General features: G+C 36.1%; 1 protein-coding gene across 1 annotated transcript in view; it reads left to right on the top strand.

Moving 5' to 3' along the window:
• Window positions 1-20,068, top strand: part of si:ch211-186j3.6 (neural-cadherin) — a 217,331-nt gene that overhangs the window by 74,439 nt on the left and 122,824 nt on the right. Inside the window, exons 4-7 of the mRNA XM_027137161.2 lie at window positions 2,455-2,659; window positions 7,259-7,370; window positions 12,319-12,568; window positions 17,672-17,814. Of these exons, the coding sequence (XP_026992962.1) occupies window positions 2,455-2,659; window positions 7,259-7,370; window positions 12,319-12,568; window positions 17,672-17,814 (710 nt within the window). The remainder of the gene's footprint in view (window positions 1-2,454; window positions 2,660-7,258; window positions 7,371-12,318; window positions 12,569-17,671; window positions 17,815-20,068) is intronic.

Raw genomic sequence — 20,068 nt, 5'->3', positions numbered from 1 at the left:
TGCTCTCATAGTAATGTTATGGAATGAATGAGAGAAGCAGAACATTTTTCATAGGTGAATTTATGCACAGAACTTGTGCCTTTGTTTACTCGCTCTATGCAGGCTTCATCCAATTAACTTCCTTGGCTTTTGCTTTTGCTATATGAGCTGATTCATAATTACATTTCACAAGAATAAACACAATCCCTACAGCTGAGAGACATAAACTAATCCTAAAATATGACTTCTCATTATTCACATTTGCCTTACTTACAGTACCATGCATCACACATATTACTCTCACGCCATCACGTCCGATAACTTCCTTTAAAATGGAAAATTCGTAATATGCATATTCACATCCATCCATGGAGACATTCCACAGGTTTTCTGTACTTGAAAAAAATGTTCTACGTATTAGCAGGATTTGTAGGTTAGTACAATTCTAGCATTTCTGAGTGAACATGGCAGGCTCACTATGAATACATGTAGTATATTTTCTGGTAAAAAAATCTAACATGGATTAGGTAAAATTTTAAAGCCATTTTAGAATCTGGGTTAGAAATTGGTGAAACTTTGGCACATAAAGATCACTTATACCAATGGCCAGTATAAGATCAGTTATACCAATGGCCAGTATAAGATCACGTATACCAATGGCCAGTATAAGATCAGTTATACCAATGGCCAGTATAAGATCACGTATACCAATGGCCAGTATAAGATCACGTATACCAATGGCCAGTATAAGATCACGTATACCAATGGCCAGTATAAGATCACGTATACCAATGGCCAGTATAAGATCAGTTATACCAATGGCCAGTATAAGATCACTTATACCAATGGCCAGTATAAGATCACGTATACCAATGGCCAGTATAAGATCACGTATACCAATGGCCAGTATAAGATCACTTATACCAATGGCCAGTATAAGATCACGTATACCAATGGCCAGTATAAGATCAGTTATACCATTGGCCAGTATAAGATCACGTATACCAATGGCCAGTGGTGTATTTGGTGAGCCAATGTGGTCCAAAAGTAAGAATCCATATTTTAGTTTATAATGGCATTTGGAGTCTAAATAGATGGAAATAACTTAAATGCCATCACAGATTACGTGGCATTTCAATTAAAAACGGTGTTCCATATGATGCCTGAGTTATGACTTCATCAAGGTTGAAATATGACTCTGTTCCTTGGTGATCTTGGACCATTGCTAAATTGATTTATGGAAACTTTAGAATGTTAGATGTTCAATTTAAAAAAAAAAATCATTCTTAACTGTAGTAGTCGTGTAAACATGGATTTAGGGCTCATATCACTAAATGTTCATAAGCATGTTCATAAATGAAACATAAAATCAGAATGTGCAGCTACTGCAGAACATTTCAGTGTGACCCGAGTCAACTTGGAAGTACAAACAGGTTGTGCTCAGTTAAGATGTGTACTTTGAAAGCTTATTCTGCCATGGTGATAAAAATGAAATCAGCAAATGGGTGATTAATCCATTCTTAAATAGCAGCTCCTGGAAAATCCTGCTGATGTTTTCACCTGCCATATCATCCTATTTTACCATCAGCCACTTTCTATTTTTAAAAAGAGCGTTGTAAATCCATATTAACACTACTTGAGGCTATAATCTTTAATCATCCTCTTCTTTCTACTGACTACCCAGTAACTGCTGATACTGGTTATTTAAAATCGCTAATTAATTTTAGTCCCAAAAAAAAAAAAATAGAATTATTAAAAGTTAGCAGTTAAGAGCTTTTTGTAATACTTATTGGTTTAAAGCCAAGAACTATTTTTATATACAGTACTTTTTCCTCCCATTAAAAAAAAAAAAAAAAAAGAGTGAATGCACAATAACAAACATGCCTGCAATCAATCCTTCCATGTAGATGTATCTAACTATTCCTCTTATCTTCCTTCCTTCCCTTGAATCCATCCCAATAATGCTCTCACTTCACCTTTAGTCTATAACTGATGCAGATCATATGGTAGCCATGTTGTTATAGTCTGCCTGCTGCCTGATCAGTCTCTGGACCCTCAAGGCTTTCATCACCAGTTTCAGTCTGTGTCTGCCAGTGATTGTTTTAGGCTGTAATCTATTGGAGAAATGATGGTTGGTGGCTTTGTTTTTACCCTCAGGCCTGTAGTGATTAATATTAAGTGTCCCAACACAAGTTGGTTCACCGAACTCCTCACAGAGAATCGGTTCTCTTGGGTGCTGTTACCGTGATACTCTGTGGAATAAATGGATAAATGTTTGCTTATGGGGTTATCATTGTTAAATTCAATTTGCAAAATGTTTACTCTGCTTGAACATCTACAAAGCTTGAGGTTGTAATGACATGCTTGTCAGGGAGAAAGGTTTTCTCTTATTTTAGAGTTGGATAGAAGCGGTCATTTCACCAAGTTGTATCTACAGTATGATCTTCATTCTTCATCCCTCTGTTTTTCCTCCAGCTTTCTGGTCACTCCGGCATTGTCTTTCCAGAAGGAGCCTATCAGCTACAGCTTGCTTATCAACCCCAGCAGTCTGTTCAGCATTGATCAGGAGAGTGGAGAGATAAGCCTGACCCGCAGCCTGGACTATGAGACTGACCAGCACCGCTACCTGCTGCTTGTGAGAGCCAGTGAGAACAAGGAGAGCTTGAGCAGTGCTGCAGAGGTGAGGCTTAGCAGAGCCAAGGCTAGCATGTCTCTGAATAGAAGAACACCAAAGAAAGTCAGACTAATGCATTATCAGTATTTAGCAGGACAGTTCTTTTTGTTCATGCTACAGTTGTATTTTTTCCCCCCAATTACTGTAGATTCAACCTCATCTGTCTCGTGTATGAAAAAAAAAGACAATGGAACATCTAACAAAGTAAACAAATAAATACATGAATAAATTTGGCAAAGAAATTTAAGGAATTATTTAATCTTATTAGTAAAATTTGCTAGCTGAATGCCAAGTCTAGCTTTCAAGACATTATGGGAATCAGACTCACATTAAACATTAACATTAAGATATTAAAAAAACATTCTTTTTTAGCGTTTTAAATATGAGCCAAAAATAGAGAATGTCTTATCAAAGTGGTTCTTATGTAGCTTTAGGCATAAAATAATTGTTTTTTTTTTTCTATTTTTCCCCTTTCCAGTAGCAAAAAAGTTGTACAGACTAATTGAACAATAATTGTACAGACTAATTGAACAATAATTAATAAATATGTTTGAAAAATTAAAGAAAACATTCTACATAAAATCATTTTTTACACAAAATGTAAAATAGATTTGCCCTGAAAAATAATAAAAACATATACTGTATATTCTTTAGTAAACAGATTTTTTTTTTTTTTTCTGTGTTCAGGGATTGTCATATTCGATGCCTGTAGTATTTGCCACGGTTCTCTAGGTTGATAAATGCTAGAATGTTTCTTTAATGTTTGTATATGTGTTTCACCACTGTCATGTCTCTGCTTAAACCTACTAAACATGTCCCTGGTCACTCAGTCTGTCTCAAATCTTTGCTTTTATATTTTTCTCATGGCGATTATGGCTCCTACTGTATGTGTCCTATGCACTACACCATGTCATTAAATAGATATCCATTTCCACTCCGGTTTTTTGCATTTAAAACCAGTCAGTTTCACTGCTTTGCACATTTGCACTTTACTGGCAACACTCCTTCCCTGAACAACCTGATTTCTTACTCATTATGATGGATCTGGACTATAGAAATTGTGGTTCAAATGAACCCTTCAAGTCTACTGCATACTCTGCTTTCAGACCTCATATATGTCTCTTGATGTCTCATTTCTCTGCAAGACTTTTACAGAATTTTACCATTCAAAGTTTCATGAGAGCCTCTATCACGCACAGACTTTATATAATACACCACTTGGCCACGGAGTACAGCCAGAAAGACTGTATTAAACTTACATCAGTGGAAGAGAGTAGTTTTCTATACAGTTTAACTGAAGCATGAACCTATTTTATTGCTTATCTAATCTCATAGGCACTTTCTTTATGTGAGGTTTTGGTGGATTATGTTTAGAGAAAACTACAACAATATCATAGCAATGCTGTACAGCTTAACTGTATGTGTCAAATATAGAATATCTTACAAATTTTTCAGATTGTAGGGCAATTTTGATCAGCTAGTAAACCTTTCATAAATTTTCTCTGCAAATTATGTAGATAATTAATTTCCTGGTTATGCCTTAAGGACAAACTGAATGAACATATCCAATGCCACATAATTAAAAGCCCATCATTTAAATACATAGATAGATTACAGATTGTGGTCATGAAATATATCCATTTAGAGAGTCACTGTGAAAATAAATGCAATGGAAACGATTTGAATCTGTGACTGATTGATACATGCATGCCTCCAACAACAACATGACCCTTGAAACTCAAGTCTTGCTTTGGTGAGGTGTGATCTGTGCTGCTCAGTGATCCATACACTAGGACTTCCTTGTCCTAAGTGACTCAGTCAAGCACAGAGGCATGTGGTGGTGGCACAAAACAATGCCAGTGCACTCAACTGAAAACACCAAGAGGCCTTGATAAGTGCAGTACAGGGCAATGAAATGACGGGCAGCTGTTCCTCAGATCTGTCCAATCTATGAACTGGAGTCTTGAGGTTATAGAAAAAAAGAAAAAGAAAAAACAACAACAACAACAACAAAAAAAAAAAAAAACAGACAGAGACAAAAGAGAAACTTGGACCATGAGCTATACTACAACTCCTTTGTCATCTTTTGTTCCTTCATGTCACATCTCACTGTCATCACAAATGTCTTTATCGTAATATCACAAAGAGCTCAAGGCCTTGTTCTTTCGTGTTTATACTCTTTTAAATGGATTTGTGATGCTTGATGAGTTATGGACTTGTTATAGTCAGACTTCAGAGCGATGCTTCAGACATTGATCTCTTATTAGGTGCCTTGGCCATTTCTGGAGGAGCTCAGCCTATTTTGATCTCCGCTGTTTTGAAAGTTACTAAGCAACTGTCCATGGGCTTTAGAGACACGCTCTCTCTCTCTCTCTCTCTCTCTCTCTCTCTCTCTCTCTCTCTCTCTCTCTCTCTCTCTCTCTCTCTCTCTCTCTCATACACACGCCTACACACTTCCTTTAGTGACAACAGTAATACATGAACAAATAGTCTACTGGAAATATACTGAGAACCTTCTTTTTCCTGGAAAAGCATATTTGAATGACATTATAGAAAGAAGCTTTGGGGAAAACGAAACATTTTTAGCTTCTCCTTATAATAAACTGAGTATTACTATATGTGGAAACTCCAGGTGATGTAATATCTGTGTAGTTAGTAATCCTTTACGATGTAAATCAATCTATTGGGAAATTAGCAAATAAATTATGCCATTCCTGTGAATTAATGGGGTACTATAAGCGTTAAATGCGTAACACGTTGAAACCAACAAAGTACTATACACATGGGATTTACTGCAGCTGTAACTACCTGTAAGAGACGTTCTGTAAAAGAAAATGAATGATCACCTTCTATTTAATTCAATAAGAAATTGTTACATATTTTTTTGTATAGCACTTTTAGACACTGTACGTTGTCTCAAAGCAGCTTTACAGAAATGTAAAAATCCTGAATAAAAATGACAAAGTTTAAAAAAGAATTTATATTTATATCCAGTAAGGAAGACTGAGGTAATGGAGTCTAGGAGAAAGTACCAGAGATGACGAAAGGAACCAGATTTTGCAACATTATACATCAGCATCATTTCTGAACCTTCTGTCCAATCAGAAACAAGAAGTCAGGAGTGTTGTGATTTAAGACAGGGTTGGAGGAGGAGATTGGAAGGAATCAAAAGGATGCCTTTTAATAAAATGCTTAAATGAAAGGTGAACACACAAACAACATGCAAAAGAAGAGCACTTGACTACAAAGCTTAGTCTTTAAGCCATGAGAGTCACAAACAAGGAAAATGTTAAACTCAGAAAATTAATGAACTTAAACTGGAGGAATATCAAACAGATGGATTAAACTTAGGTCATACAAACAGCGTAACTCAAATTACTTGGAGTGTATAAATGGAAGTACTAGGAAATGGCAGCCAAGTGCACATGGGACATGAAATGCTGTACAACAGCTTGAGTGTATTTTAAAAAACCTCATTAATTAACAGTGATAAGGCTGCAGGTGCTAATATTCAGGCGAGGCAAAACACCTCAGATCAGGCAAGGCGGTTGAGACGTGCTGGGACTTGATGTTTCATTACACACTCTGCTAAACACTGCTGCTGAGATGCAGGAGATGGAAGTCATCATAATCACTGATAACCAGATATCAGTATATTCATTTCCAGACTAAAATTTGCCCAGAAGCCCAGATAATTTGGTATTCAATCCAATCTTAACTCATATCCTGTGGTGTATATTGTACGTACTGTATGTGGTGATGGCATCGTGGTTCAGGATTTTGAATACAAAATAATCAGAAAAGTTTAGAGCTCAGATCCTGATATTGTCATGCTCCAACTGTTGGGCCATTGAACAAGGCCTTTAGCCTACTTTTTATGTTAAAGTCTCAATGAATCAAGGCTTTGTTACACAGTGCAAACCCAGCCTAGGAGCTTGAAATTGAAATGAAATTTTAAACTATGGGTTAGAAATGAGCTTGGAACAATAAATGTTGATGTAAGGGGTTTTTTTTTTTTTTTTTTGTTTTTTGTTTTTTTTAATAATGTTATCAGTACACTGTATACTTCTTTACTGTGCTATAATTAGTAGTTAATATTGACATTAGTACTACCATGAGGGGGTCTTACTAACTAGTATATGGAATAACAGAAATAGCTGGGAAGAGAGCAGTATCATAAAGTAAAATTCAAGTGATTTTAAAAAAATGTATTTATTAGAATATTTGTACCAATTCATGAAGGTAGCTCAATTTTCCAGGTTCACTGCTGAAAGGGCAATCTTGCCAAAATAGTTTCCTGTGTGTGTTAACAAAATCAGGACAATTATAGCCAAATCCTTCCTGTGTGCATCCTCACCCTCGTATCTCCAACACATTTAGTGTAGTTTACTAGAACTTTGAAATATCGTCCCATTGCACTTTTCTTTTTACCTCAATGATTCATGATGCCATGGATTGTATACACTCCATTGTGAGTCTCGAATCACATATTACTGATTGAAGATATTTGGTCTTCCCCTTTTATCTTTGTTTTTTTTATCCTGTCTGCTTTCACTCTGCATCATGACCATCTTGATTTCTTTCCTACTTTCCCATGTGCACCAGGTACGTGTCATCATCACGGACGAGAATGACTGTGTTCCAGAGTTTCTGCAATCCATTTATAGCAAAGAAGGTGTCCCAGAAACCGTAACAACAGCAACTTCTCTGCTTCAAGGTAATGCTTTATTCTCAGATAATTAATGGAGTTTACCTAGCAGAACACTTACTGTACATGAAGCCTATTTCAGTGGGGATGTTGTGTCGAGGATTTGGTAGGGTTTGACTTACATCAAGCTGTTGTGACACCTTCAAATAGAATGTTTTATTGTAGTTTACTTATTGATGATTTTCATATATGCTGAAATTTCCTTCACATTTACTGTTACATATATCTGTAGATGCTTGTATGCCAATGCTATATTCAGTAGTACAGTGTGAATGAAACAGCTCGCTTCTTCATACTTCATATACAATCAGCAATTTAGATTATTGTTATTGTGCATTAGGCTAAATAGTTTGGGCACTAACCCATTGGGAGTTCATGAATACAGCTAATATCGTTCACTCTACATTTGTGACTTACTGTACCAGTGAATTGGTGTCCTCATTCTCATGTAATTACTGCACTGGAAACCAATCACAATCAAGTTATATTCATTACTATTTCTGTTATTATAGTGAATCATGTGTTATACTTGTCAAATAAATTATAAGGTTTAATCCAAACACAATAACCCCAAATCAGTACTAGAAAAAAAATGACAGCTTGGATCTTTTCTGGATGTTGAAAATTTAGAAATAAAAAGTATCTATGGTTGTAAGAAATAAACAAAATATTATTGTACACATTGAGAAACCCGGTGAAAGAACTTGTTATTGTAATAGTGTTTTATATCTGCAAAGGTTGTGCATTAAAAATTCATTCCTTCATCTTTGGTAACTGCTATATTCTTATATATATTTACTTAGGATTGATTCAGAGTCAATTTTGAGAACCCCAGGTAGTAGGATACTCTATTATAATAATAAATATTACTTTTTCAAATTGTTTGATACCTATTTTACAGACTAGGTCTAGGGTTACGCTTAGAAATGAACTGAACCAGGTTTCATTCCTCTTTACCATACTGTATATTTTTAAATTTGGTACTGTATGGTTAATACTCACCAATCTAGTAAAAGTAACATGTCAAATAAGTTTTGTTTTATATACCAACCATTTATTAAAACCTTTTTCAGCTCTCCTAAAATATCTGGATGTGGTGTTATTGATGGCTGAAATGAAAGCTGATTATTTAAATTTTCCCACAACTGAGATATAATTACAGTCCAGTAGCCCAATATACATAATGGCAGATTCTTAAAAGACGTACACACACTCACAGAAAAAAACCCAAAAAAAACCACAGAGTTGTTTTGTACAGTGTTTTTATTCCGTAGCTCACCATCCGTGACCTTTTCTTCCTCAGTAATGTATTGTTTTCCATATTTTTTTAACTACAGCCAAATGTTCTTTTTATTTGATCACTTTTCATTTTCCACTATTAACATTTCACTTTCTTTTCTCTAAATCGCATGCCAAATTTTGGCATTCATTCAGTCTCGCAGACTTGCAAGTACACTTACACCACACACATATGCCTGAGGCAATACGAATCATAGTATAGCTTGATAGCCTGATGTAAACAGATACCTGCATGAAAGAAGCAGAAAGAACAGCTGCTGGCGCATCACTGCTTGTACGGGAGGGAAAGTGAGCTGGTGGGTGGGGAGTGTACGAGACTACGAAGTAAAACAAAAGCTGAAGAGACTAAACAAGTGGCTGATTCAGACCCAACAACGTGCAAAGTGCTTTCTGCAAACAAACATCAGGCCAGCATTCTAAATATTTATTTAATTATTTATTGAGACTTGTGAAGAACAAGCCTTTTGGCAGACATTTTGGTAGATTAATTTAGAGACTGCTGGCAGATTAAAGAGGGTGAAGCAGAGAAATGTACAGCAGGTGTCCTGGCTATGCTCTGCAGGTATGGCTGAACTGGCATCTGTGTTCGGGGTGAGGAGGATTCCTGCAGATTATCCACCCTTACGATTCGATTAAACAATCTTAGAACAGCAGCTGAAGGTGCACTTCATTTTCAGACAGATTACTTGGCCAACATCTTTAATGAATGTGCAGGAAATGACATATAAAAGCATCTGCAGAGATGATCTACTCTGAATGAGATTATGAAATATGAATCCCGTGTAGCTTTTAAAAAGTAAAATCAAATATGCAAATTTTCCAAATCTCATATTTTAAAGCAAAATTGTTCCTATTTTATTTTCTAACATGCAAGTAATATCTGATTATCCTCCTCTGGGAACTCTTCATTCTGTATATTTCTGTGCAGAAATGGCAGTTATTATTCCCAGGGCTGCATCTTGTAGGGCTTTATTAAGAAGCAGGCATGAAGATTAGAAAACTGTCTGTAGGATTAGTGTGCTGGGACCGAGAGGGCCAGATTGAACCCAGCGAGATGACAAGCATACATTATTGTTTGCGAATTTGGAGAACATTATATAGTCAGAGGAGCTTCTGGTACTCAAGGATTATACCTACATGGGGAAATAATCAAAATGTCTTGTGGCTCATACTGCAATGCACATGACATTGACCTAACTATGTTTTGAAAAACTATAGTTTTGCTAAGATTCCTGGAACTAATATCACAATCAATTGAAATAGAAGTGCAGTAGAACTCTTAGCTTGGATATGCTGTCGGATACATCATTTATAAAGTTTATAACATGTATTTTATAGTAAAGTGCAGTTGCTGTACATCTGCCAGTAATTAATTGGAGACACACTGAGTCAACAGCAATGTGGAGTCATTACTACAATTACATTGTATGCAGTAGTGAAACAGTTGGCGATGAACATTAATCTCCTCTTGCTTTCTTGCTGAGAAACAAGTTTGTAGGACTCTTTTGTATCTGCACCTTGAACAAATAGAAACATACATAATGACAATATAATTCATAATCGTTACAAAAGTAACAATTCAAGAATATCTCATTTTTCTTTTCTCTTTCTTGAACACAAACACTCTAGTACAGTGGCTTTTTAATAATCATTAAATGCTGTCTTTACACAAATCTTCTGTATGGAATAAAAGGAATGAAACATGACAGGTGCCCTGAAGTTTATTATTTTCCAATAACTTTATCTCCCAGAGTGTTTAATAACAAAATCGTTATACCATATCCAGTGCCAGTGCTCATTTTGTATTACAGAACTACATTTTGTATCTGCTTAAACAATGTTTTTACGTTAGCTAGTTTGAACTTATTTATTCACGTTAACTCCAATTGCCATGACAAGTTCTACATATTGAACTCAAGTCTCAGTTCAAAAAAAGTTTAGGCTTGAGTTAACTCACAATTTTAATAGCTTCTATGAGTCACACAAACGATTAATCTACATTTTCTGACCAATCAGAACCAAATAAGAATAAAAATTCAGTAGTTTTCATTTTAAGAATTGAAAAAACTATGCCCTTGATGGTTATAACATATTAGTTAAGCCACCCTGCTAAAGTTCTAAACAAATCCAGTAAGATCATAACTACTGTAAACTGATATATCCATATTTTATTCCTGAGAAGCATTTTTCTAGTAGAACCTATAGCATCTTGACACTGATGTAAATCTTCAGAAAGATACAGCTATACAGTATGATGATGGTTCATAACTGATTGCACTTGCTTTAGGTCTTCCAGTGATTAACCTGTAGTGGTTAACTGTAATGTGGATTAATGTTTATCCAGGTAAATGATTTTCAGATGCGAATGCCAAATAGTTGCCTCCTACATATCCTAGCCACATGCCAAGAATCTGCATAACTATTGAAATCAGCACTTGCCATGTAGCATCAGACCTCTAATTTCACAATTCACAGTGACAACATAATCTGTATGAAATGAAGGATTGAAGAATTTTGAAATTTGATGTTCATGTTAGGGAAATTGATTGGTGCGAGGAAATTGCGGATTTTAAATCCTAAGCACAGAGTAATCTTATTCAACCCTGAGGCAGAGAATCCCTTATGGACATCAGAATTGAAGATTAAAGCATGTACTACAAGCCAGCTTGATCATCCTCCACATTAGAGAGCACACACAGAGAGGCTTTGTCAGTTAGCTGATTTGATCACTGAAAGATACGGTGTGAGGTATTTTCAAAACATGATGTGTTCAGGACGACAGGAGTGGAATGATCGTCTCCTTGAGGTATCGGGTAGACTGATTTTTAATATATGAAATAATAACTTATTGCTGATCGTAATAACTTATTCTTTTGAAAAGTCCCTCAGGAACGTCAGCCAACTTCTGTTTTGATCATATTAAATCCCTGTTATCAAAAAAACACATAAGTGTTAGCTTGCACTATTCGGCTGGCCACTTTAAACCAAAATTTTATGCACATATTGCAGGAATATTTGGCTTGAATGGTAGATTTCTGCTGATACTCAGTGTTTAATGACAGCTGTTAACATCTAACCTTTTATGCCATGAAGTTGTAAATCTCAGAAGCCCATAATTTATCATCTGAAATTCAGCAAAAAAAGCTGCTTCTGTTAGTGCAGAATCAGGAAAACTATCCCTAGAATCAAAGAAATGTTTACCTCAGTTTTTCTTTTTTTTTTTTTTTTTCTTTTCTTTCTCAGGGCGTCGACTCACAAAGTGACTGCTGTGTGTGCATCTTTATATTCTGAGTAGTATACAAAAAAGGCCCATGGCCTATTTGTGTTCAGCTATAGTTGTCGAATGCAATGAACCTCTCAGCCTGAGACCTTTTGATTGCATGTCAGATTCACTTTGTTTTAAACAAATCTTATTTAATCAGGTGGAAACTGCATATAGCCTATCTATTTTCTCTAGGATGCTGAAATATATGTCGGTCCTCTTGGTCCATGAGCACAATTTTCTCTTGCTCATTCTCATCACCCTCTCCCTCTCTTTTTGTCTATTTCTTCCATTCTCCTGTTCTTTCTTTCTTTCTTTCTTTCTTTCTTTCTTTCTTTCTTTCTTTCTTTCTTTCTTTCTTTCTTTCTTCTTCTGCTCTCTCTGTCTCTGCCGCAGTGTCAGCCAGTGACTGTGACTCGGAGCAGAATGCTGACATCACTTACTACACTCTAAGCTCCGATTTCATCATCTCGCCCCATGGCACCATCTTCCCGGCAGGTGCTCTGGATTACGAGCGGCCCAACCATTTGTATGAGTTTGTGGTAATGGCCGTGGATAAGGGTGAGGTGCCACGGACAGGCACGGCTACGGTGCGCCTACGTATGGCCAACGTCAACGATGAGCCACCTGAATTTTCCCAATCTGTGTGAGTGCAGATTTCTAATATTTACGTCTAACCTTTTATTTCATTAATTAGAACATCTAATCTGCTGTATCGAAGTAAATATTTTCATCATTATAATTAACCGTTAGATTTAGTTGGACATTTGGAAAAAACACTTTTGACGTTTTCTAAGATGATTTAATTTCTTCAAGGTTATGCATAGTATATTACCCACAATGCACAGTACATTCCTGCCAATTCCATAAATCCCTTCCAGGCTCAGTTGCCCAATTGTGTGTGTGTGTGTGTGTGTGTGTGTGTGTGTGTGTGTGTGTGTGTGTGTGTGTGTGTGTGTGTGTGTGTGTGTGTGTGTGTGTGTGTGTGTGTGTGTGGAGTTCTTCATCATGTCCATAGTTGAGTCTATAACTATTTGTCTCCTCTTGTCTATGTACTGTATGGGGCTACAACACCATGCCAGTTGTGATGAGCATAATTGTTTTTTTTTTTTTTTTTTTTGCAATTTTTCCCCTTTTTGCTTGGGGATTTTGGGCCCTTGGCTTTGTTAATTGGCCGATTTTATGGCAGCATGCTCACTGAAGCAATGAAGCACTGAGGCAGGTTCAGTGAGCCATGCATTCAACTGAAGAAAGCACAAGGAGAGAAGGATCTCTTTTTTCCACATCCATAATGCCTATTTTTTTTTCATGGACTATTCTATATTAATTATTATTATTATTACTTTATTTGCTGACTATGGCATCTTTTTGTCTCCTGTCACACTTTATATGTGCCATTTGTTTATTTAGACATATAAGACATGATGGAGAATCTTTTTCTCTTTCCTACCTGCTGTGATAATCATAATAATAAATTCTTGTATGAGGTGACGGTAGGAATATTGACTTTGTCATGGCTTTGATTTCCACCTGACCTGCTGTCCCTAAACACCCATCCTAGTGCATTCCAATGTCCATTGATTATCCTCCATCTCGCCTATTAAATAGCTGAGCCTGCTTGTGTCCGGACAGTAATTGAGTAGTTTGTAATGTCTGTCACTGCTGTTTGTTCCAATTCACTGGGCTAATTTGCCATTACAAGACGCTGGGGCTCCTCCACTAGGACCAAAAATGAGTCTTGTCACTCAGGCAGACACGTCTCTACAGTACATCATTACTGGAGTCGCTTGCCTGAGCCAGATAAAGGGGAGAAACACAAAATGAAAGAAAGAGGCTGAGATTTATTTCTAAAAGAACAAGATGAGATTTTACAGTGGGTTAACACATAAGAGAGAGAGGAAGCACAGTAATGAGTGTTAACACATCAGTCTGTACACTTGCGATTTATTTATTTATTTACTTTTTTTTTTTTGGAAAAAGTTAAGGTAAGTATATCATTAGTGGCTGGTAATTGTGTGTTGGTCTAGGTTATTAGTTGACATTGCATTCATTAGTTTCGCTATTCAACAGTTTGCTCTTTATAATGAATAGCTGCATTCTGTGGAGTGGCTGGTGGGTGGAGGGTGGTGGGGGGGAAGCTAATTCAGATAATGATAGAAAATGAAATCAACACATGTGGAGAAACCAGACCAGGCTTTGATCCCTTGATCATCACACTTCTTGACTGGAATCCCTTCTGCCATTGCATAACATTTCTGTGCAGTTGCCTGGTGTTAAATTTATTGTCATGGCAACAGGCGTAGGTGAGAGAAGTTTTGGATGTAGATGCTTTTCATGATTTGTTGTAAGGTGGGACAAGAAAACACTACGGTCAGCGAAAGCATGTGATATCTCTGAATGTACAGTGTGTAAAAATAAAAAAATAATAATAATAAAATGTGAGTGGGAGAAGTGAATGGTCTTTTGAGCATAAAGACAAATTTCAGTTTGCTGATGTTACCTTTGTATAGGTTATTGATGTGCACCGATGTGGCGGCCCTATAAAGTTTAGACAAATCACCTACATAAACACCTGCCACCTTCCCTGTGTTAGCCATTTATCATAGCCACGATGCACTGAATGACACTTTCTCTTTACGTTTTGTCTCATCTGTTAGTCAGGAGCTATATGTTTTATAGCTATAATTCCCTTGACCTATCATTCTCATTATGCTTGCATTTCTTATCTCTCATATTCCATCTATTTATTAGCTGGTTTTCTACTAAAACTTTCTTGAAACCCGATCATCGTTTGCATGTGTGGTTTTTTAACATCTCATTCCGGATGCCTGGTATGCAGTCTGTATTCTAGTTCATCGCAAGTAGGGTAAAGGTTAGGGCTCCGTTCTGGCCCTTTGAGTTATTTCACACCAAATGTAGTGAACTTTTGACCTTGCTGTGTGCACAGGGATATAGGCTTGTTTGAACAAGTCTGAGCCTTTTAGTTCCAGTGAAGGGAAGTTCGAGTGAAAGACGTTCTATACGATTGGGTTCTGCTAACTTTTTGGCAAAAGTTTGAGGAAGGCCCACATTTGGGTGTGATGGTCAAGTGTCTACAGATAATTGACCATATGATTTATTTCTATTATTTGCTTTGCCAGACTGAGATAAATAGTTTTGCTGTTTTGCAATAAAAAGCCACTCTTTTGTTGGGTTCAAACTTGGAACATTACGACATCATGATCTCAGGAGTGCTATTATACAAACTGTCACAGTCCTGTGAAGTAAAAATTATATAATTTTATGAGTCTTGAAGAGTATTCAGACAGGATAAGAATATCAAACATATATCTGTTAATAATGTTGCAGGATGTCGTTTGTAGTAATTTTGATCTTTAGTCGTGTGTCTTCATGTAAAAAATTGCAGGCATACTACTTTTATGCCAGACATCCTTATCCAAAGCAACTTACATTTATACAAACGAGGATGTAAGGGCCTTACTCAGGCCTTACTTCTTCTAATACAAACTGATTACTTTACTGAACATTATTATGAGTACTTGATGAAGAAGTTATAGCCAAGAATTTGATCATTAGTGACACATGAAATTTATTAATTTACTTAAAATCCCAGGTGGTGTCACTTTTCTGCTAAATCCTTTTAATCATAATCTGTATTTTGTAATTCTGCTTTTTTAAATGTACATTCTGTTAAAAGACTCATACATGACTCAGAAGGAACTAAAATCCTAGATTTATTTACTTTACTTTTCCTCTCTATTTAAAATTATCTCAATCTGGATCAGTATTAAATCTAGCAAAATTGTGGATGTATAGACTTGAGGACTTGGTAGCCAAGCACCTGTATAAGAGGGTATGTCTAATATCTTTATTATTTATTTATTTATTTATTTATTTATTTATTTATTTATTTATTTATTTATTTATTTATTTATTTAAAATGCTGTATCTTCAATCAGTATTGGTTTGATAGATTGTATAGGAATCTGATGTTGTGAAAAATATTTGATATGTTAAGGAGCGCCCCAAGGGAGCATAATTAAGGATTATTATGATTGGTATCATAGGTATTCAGTCCAAATAAAGCAAGGCAGATTAATTCCATGATATCAGAACCACAAGCCACACAAGTGACTCGGGTCGTGATGTTCTTAGTACCAGCTTAATAGTGTTATTATCAGGCATTTTGTAAAGGCATCAATGTCCACTTTATGGATGTGGATTCTGCAAGTGTCTTGCTTTGCAAAGATATTTTACTTAAGTAGTTTTACTTTCCAAAAACCTGTAGACCAATTTGAGCCTGTGGTCCTTTTTTGTATTCTGACCTGCTAAGTGCAGAACCCACTGACAGTCCATCACATCTCCATCTGCACTTGACCTTTATCAGCCATGATGGACTATTACACCCTCCTCAGATGAAGAAAAAAATGCTTTCATCTGTGTCTACTACAAAATGTTTCTCCTTTCTTCATATGTCAGCGGTGAAGAAAAGTGATCTTTAAGGCTGTATGAAAACAAATATCGGGCAGTTGGATGAGGGAGATCTTTGCATTCATGTTGTGAATGTATACAATTTATTTTTGCACATTTTAATACCTTTGTTCAGAAATGTACCTGGGGAAATATTCAGAGTACAGATGTGAAAATCCTGTTTGTTTCATTCACTATTGTATGATGGAGATTTTTTGAGAAAATGAAGCAAGGAAAGGGCCTGTTGGGAAAATCTTGTTTGGAAATGTATCGGCGTTGGGTAGTCTCTTATTGATGATACGATTTCCTTCAGTCATCTAAGCCATACTTACTGAGGCATTTGTGCAACACTGTGGTATGTCACACTTCCTTTCGCTCAGCTGCACAGCTTTAGATTTTCCTATTTTTTTCTAGTGAAAACGTATTTTTGTTATATATTTGTACCACAGCCCATTTGATAGAGAGGAAACTTTTGACTATGAATTTCAGTGGATCAAAATCAGGGAGTAGGTGCATGGGAAATAACAAAAATAATCTTTTCAGAAACCCATTGTTATCTAAACAGAAGGATGTTCAAATTGAATTCTATCACTGGTCAAGAAAGCTACAAAAATCCTAGAAAATGGTTCAAGTTGTGGAATGTGTAGAACTGATAATCACACATCAGCATAACTAAACTAGCATTGAACTCTCAAGTAGAATGTATTGTACGGCAGGAAGTCACATGGTCTCAGCAGGAAACACAGTTACACTCATGCTCTTCATAGTGCTTTATAATGGTGATATATAGAATATGTTATAATTTAGAGCCTAAGAATGATTACATAGAGGCTAATACTCAGATTTATTCAAAATGAAACTTGTAGTGGAAATTTGTGCCGCCACAAACTTTTGACAGAATATTCTGATTTACACACTTACAGCAACTCCTCTTGTGTATTTCATGCGTGTCCTGAATATGTGACTATTATATATACACTGTTGTTAAGTGTTTCATTTTTTTTTATTGATGCCCAAACACCTGACAATGTTCTCACATTCACTTCCAAGCAAATTTAGCTCATCCTTTTGAACTTGTGTGTGACATATGAGAAATGAACTCATTAAGGCATAAATGAGATAATTATACATTAACAGTTGTCAAGATTGGAGAATGGAAAAAAGAAGTGTTGACATGTGTGTGTGTGTGTGTGTGTGTGTGTGTGTGTGTGTGTGTGTGTGTGTGTGTGTGTGTGTGTGTGTATGTGTGTGTGGGTATATATACATGTGTTCTTTTTAGATATCGTACTTTCGTGTCTGAAGATGCTGGACCAAATACCTTGGTTGCAACAGTACTGGCTAAAGATCCAGATGGTGATGGAATCACGTACAAAATCTCAGCAGGCAATGAAGAAGCCAACTTTGTCATTGACAGTCAAAAAGGTGAAGCATTTCTCTGTTGCTATTTTAATGTCTTTTCTTCTTAAATCAACACAGATCATGCTTATGCTATACATGCCTTTCCTACAATGCACTTAAGTGATTGAAGAATAATTCTTATTTTAATTTAGCTTTTAGTTGCTGTATTTTATTCAATAATGAGTTTTCCAAGGTGATTTTAATACATAATTGTGCAGTTGACTTTGTTGACTTTGTAGACTTTGACCTTGTTAACTATTGCCAGATGAAAGAAATTCAGTGATTTATAATCGTCACATAATATCAAGTCGTTCAAGCTGGCCGGATTGGCATATCTAATTTAAGGCTAATAAAGTTAACGCTTCTAGGCACAATCTTTTCAGGGTTGAAAATGCCTGAGAAATGTAAGGATTTAAATGTATATTAAATGTAGCATGTAGAAGTACATTTTGAAAGTTTTAGCAGTAAGTATTTTCAGACTGTTTGAGTGCATTGTTATATCTAAGAGATTCAGTTACTGCAGAAAAACACAAAAAATCTGTTTAGTCACAGAAAACGACCTGCAGGAAAATCATTAATAATTTTTTAATTTTTTTTTTTTTTTTACCAAAATAACTAAATATGTATGTATTCTAGACATTGTAATAAACATAGAAAAAAAATGTGAGGAATTTTACTTACTTGAATCTTGACAAATCCAGTCATGCAAAAAAATAGAGATGAGCTCAACGTGAAGTTTGCAGGTAGAGTTGAGTGAGTTCAGGGCCAGATTACCGGACCTATAAACACTTCTTCTATAAAATAGCATTATGAGGACAAACAATATGTAAATATATAACTATGTAAATGTGGTCTTGAGGAAAAAACATTCGCATTGGTTGTATTAAATACACAATTTATGGAATTTCTGGTTTGGTGTCAAAATATTATTGGATATCATAACGTAATCCTTTTAAAATACTAGCATGGCACAATAGCAGAAAACTTTTGAAACTGGAGCTACAAAGCAAAACCGTGGTACAAGAAATAGGGAAAGGAGCAAAAGACGAGAAGTTTTAAAAATAATGAAAACATTATGACTTGGTTTGAAAGACACCGAAGAAGGTACGGAGGTTATAAAACAGAAAGATGTTGTGACCAATAATAAGGATGTTACAGAGTTTGGGATTGAAATCAAGAAAAGGTACAGAGGCTGGGACTGACATTGGGGTATGAATAGAGACTGTAAATGACAGAGGCTACAAAGGCTATTACTAACACAAGATCAGAAAGGGCCTGACACTGATGCGAGGGGAAGTGGCATGAAATTGACATAGGGAAAACATCACAGACATGGACAGGAGAACTAGGGTCAGGGAATGCTGATGATGTTAACACAGAATCAGTGCCAGCCACCGAAGACTGCTCATTGACAGCAGCTTTGTCAGTCTGAGGATTAGGGGCAGAGATACAGGCTAAATGTGGTACTGGGTAAGGCTCCTAATCAGGAGATAAGAGACAATGAATCAGAGTCAAAGATAATTGTTTTGACCAATAATAAAGAGTAAAAGTTGCTGATCCCATATTATCAAGGCAGGGAAATCAAGTGTAGACCGGAAAAATCACCTAAACCATATGCTAAAGGAACAATAAAAAATGTTTTATGCATCTAAAATGGGAGTCCACAGCGGTTTCCTTTGCAGGTTCCAGTTTGGTTGCAAGGTCACATACAAGTTTCTGAAGTCTAAGTCTTGAAATTAGTAGCTAGGATAGAGCCAGATGAATTAGAACAGCCAGGTCTTAGAGATTAGCAACAGAGTAGGCACAGCAGAGCAAGGATCACTGATGTTGGAAACAGATCAAGGATCCCCATGTCAGGGATCAGAGCAAGAGTTCCAGATGTTCGCAGCAGAGCTGGAGTTTTAAAATTACTTGCAAAAGTGCAAGTGTCTTGGAGGTTGGGAACAGAGCAAGGGTCTAGGAAGCCGTGACTATAAAGCAAGGGTCTGGGTGGTTGCGAGCAGAGCCTTAGGTGCTACATAGCAATAGTTTTAAATAAAATAGAAAGGTAAAAACAAAAATATTCCAAGTCAGATGGTAACAGCTCAACAGGCAACATTAAGAAATCTAATGTAATTATTATTACCCAGTTACCCAGTGTCTGAACATTTCCTAAGTAAACCCACTTCACCTTTAGAGAAGAATGTCTATTTCTTTTAAAGCCCACACCCCATTCTGTTCATTCATTAGACTCTCACACCTCTAATCAAGGTTTTCTGTAGTTTAAGACAAGCTATGC

The sequence above is a fragment of the Tachysurus fulvidraco genome, chromosome 1, assembly GCF_022655615.1.
Source record: "Tachysurus fulvidraco isolate hzauxx_2018 chromosome 1, HZAU_PFXX_2.0, whole genome shotgun sequence".
NCBI lineage: Eukaryota > Metazoa > Chordata > Actinopteri > Siluriformes > Bagridae > Tachysurus > Tachysurus fulvidraco.
This window is presented reverse-complemented; position numbering and strand designations above follow the sequence as displayed.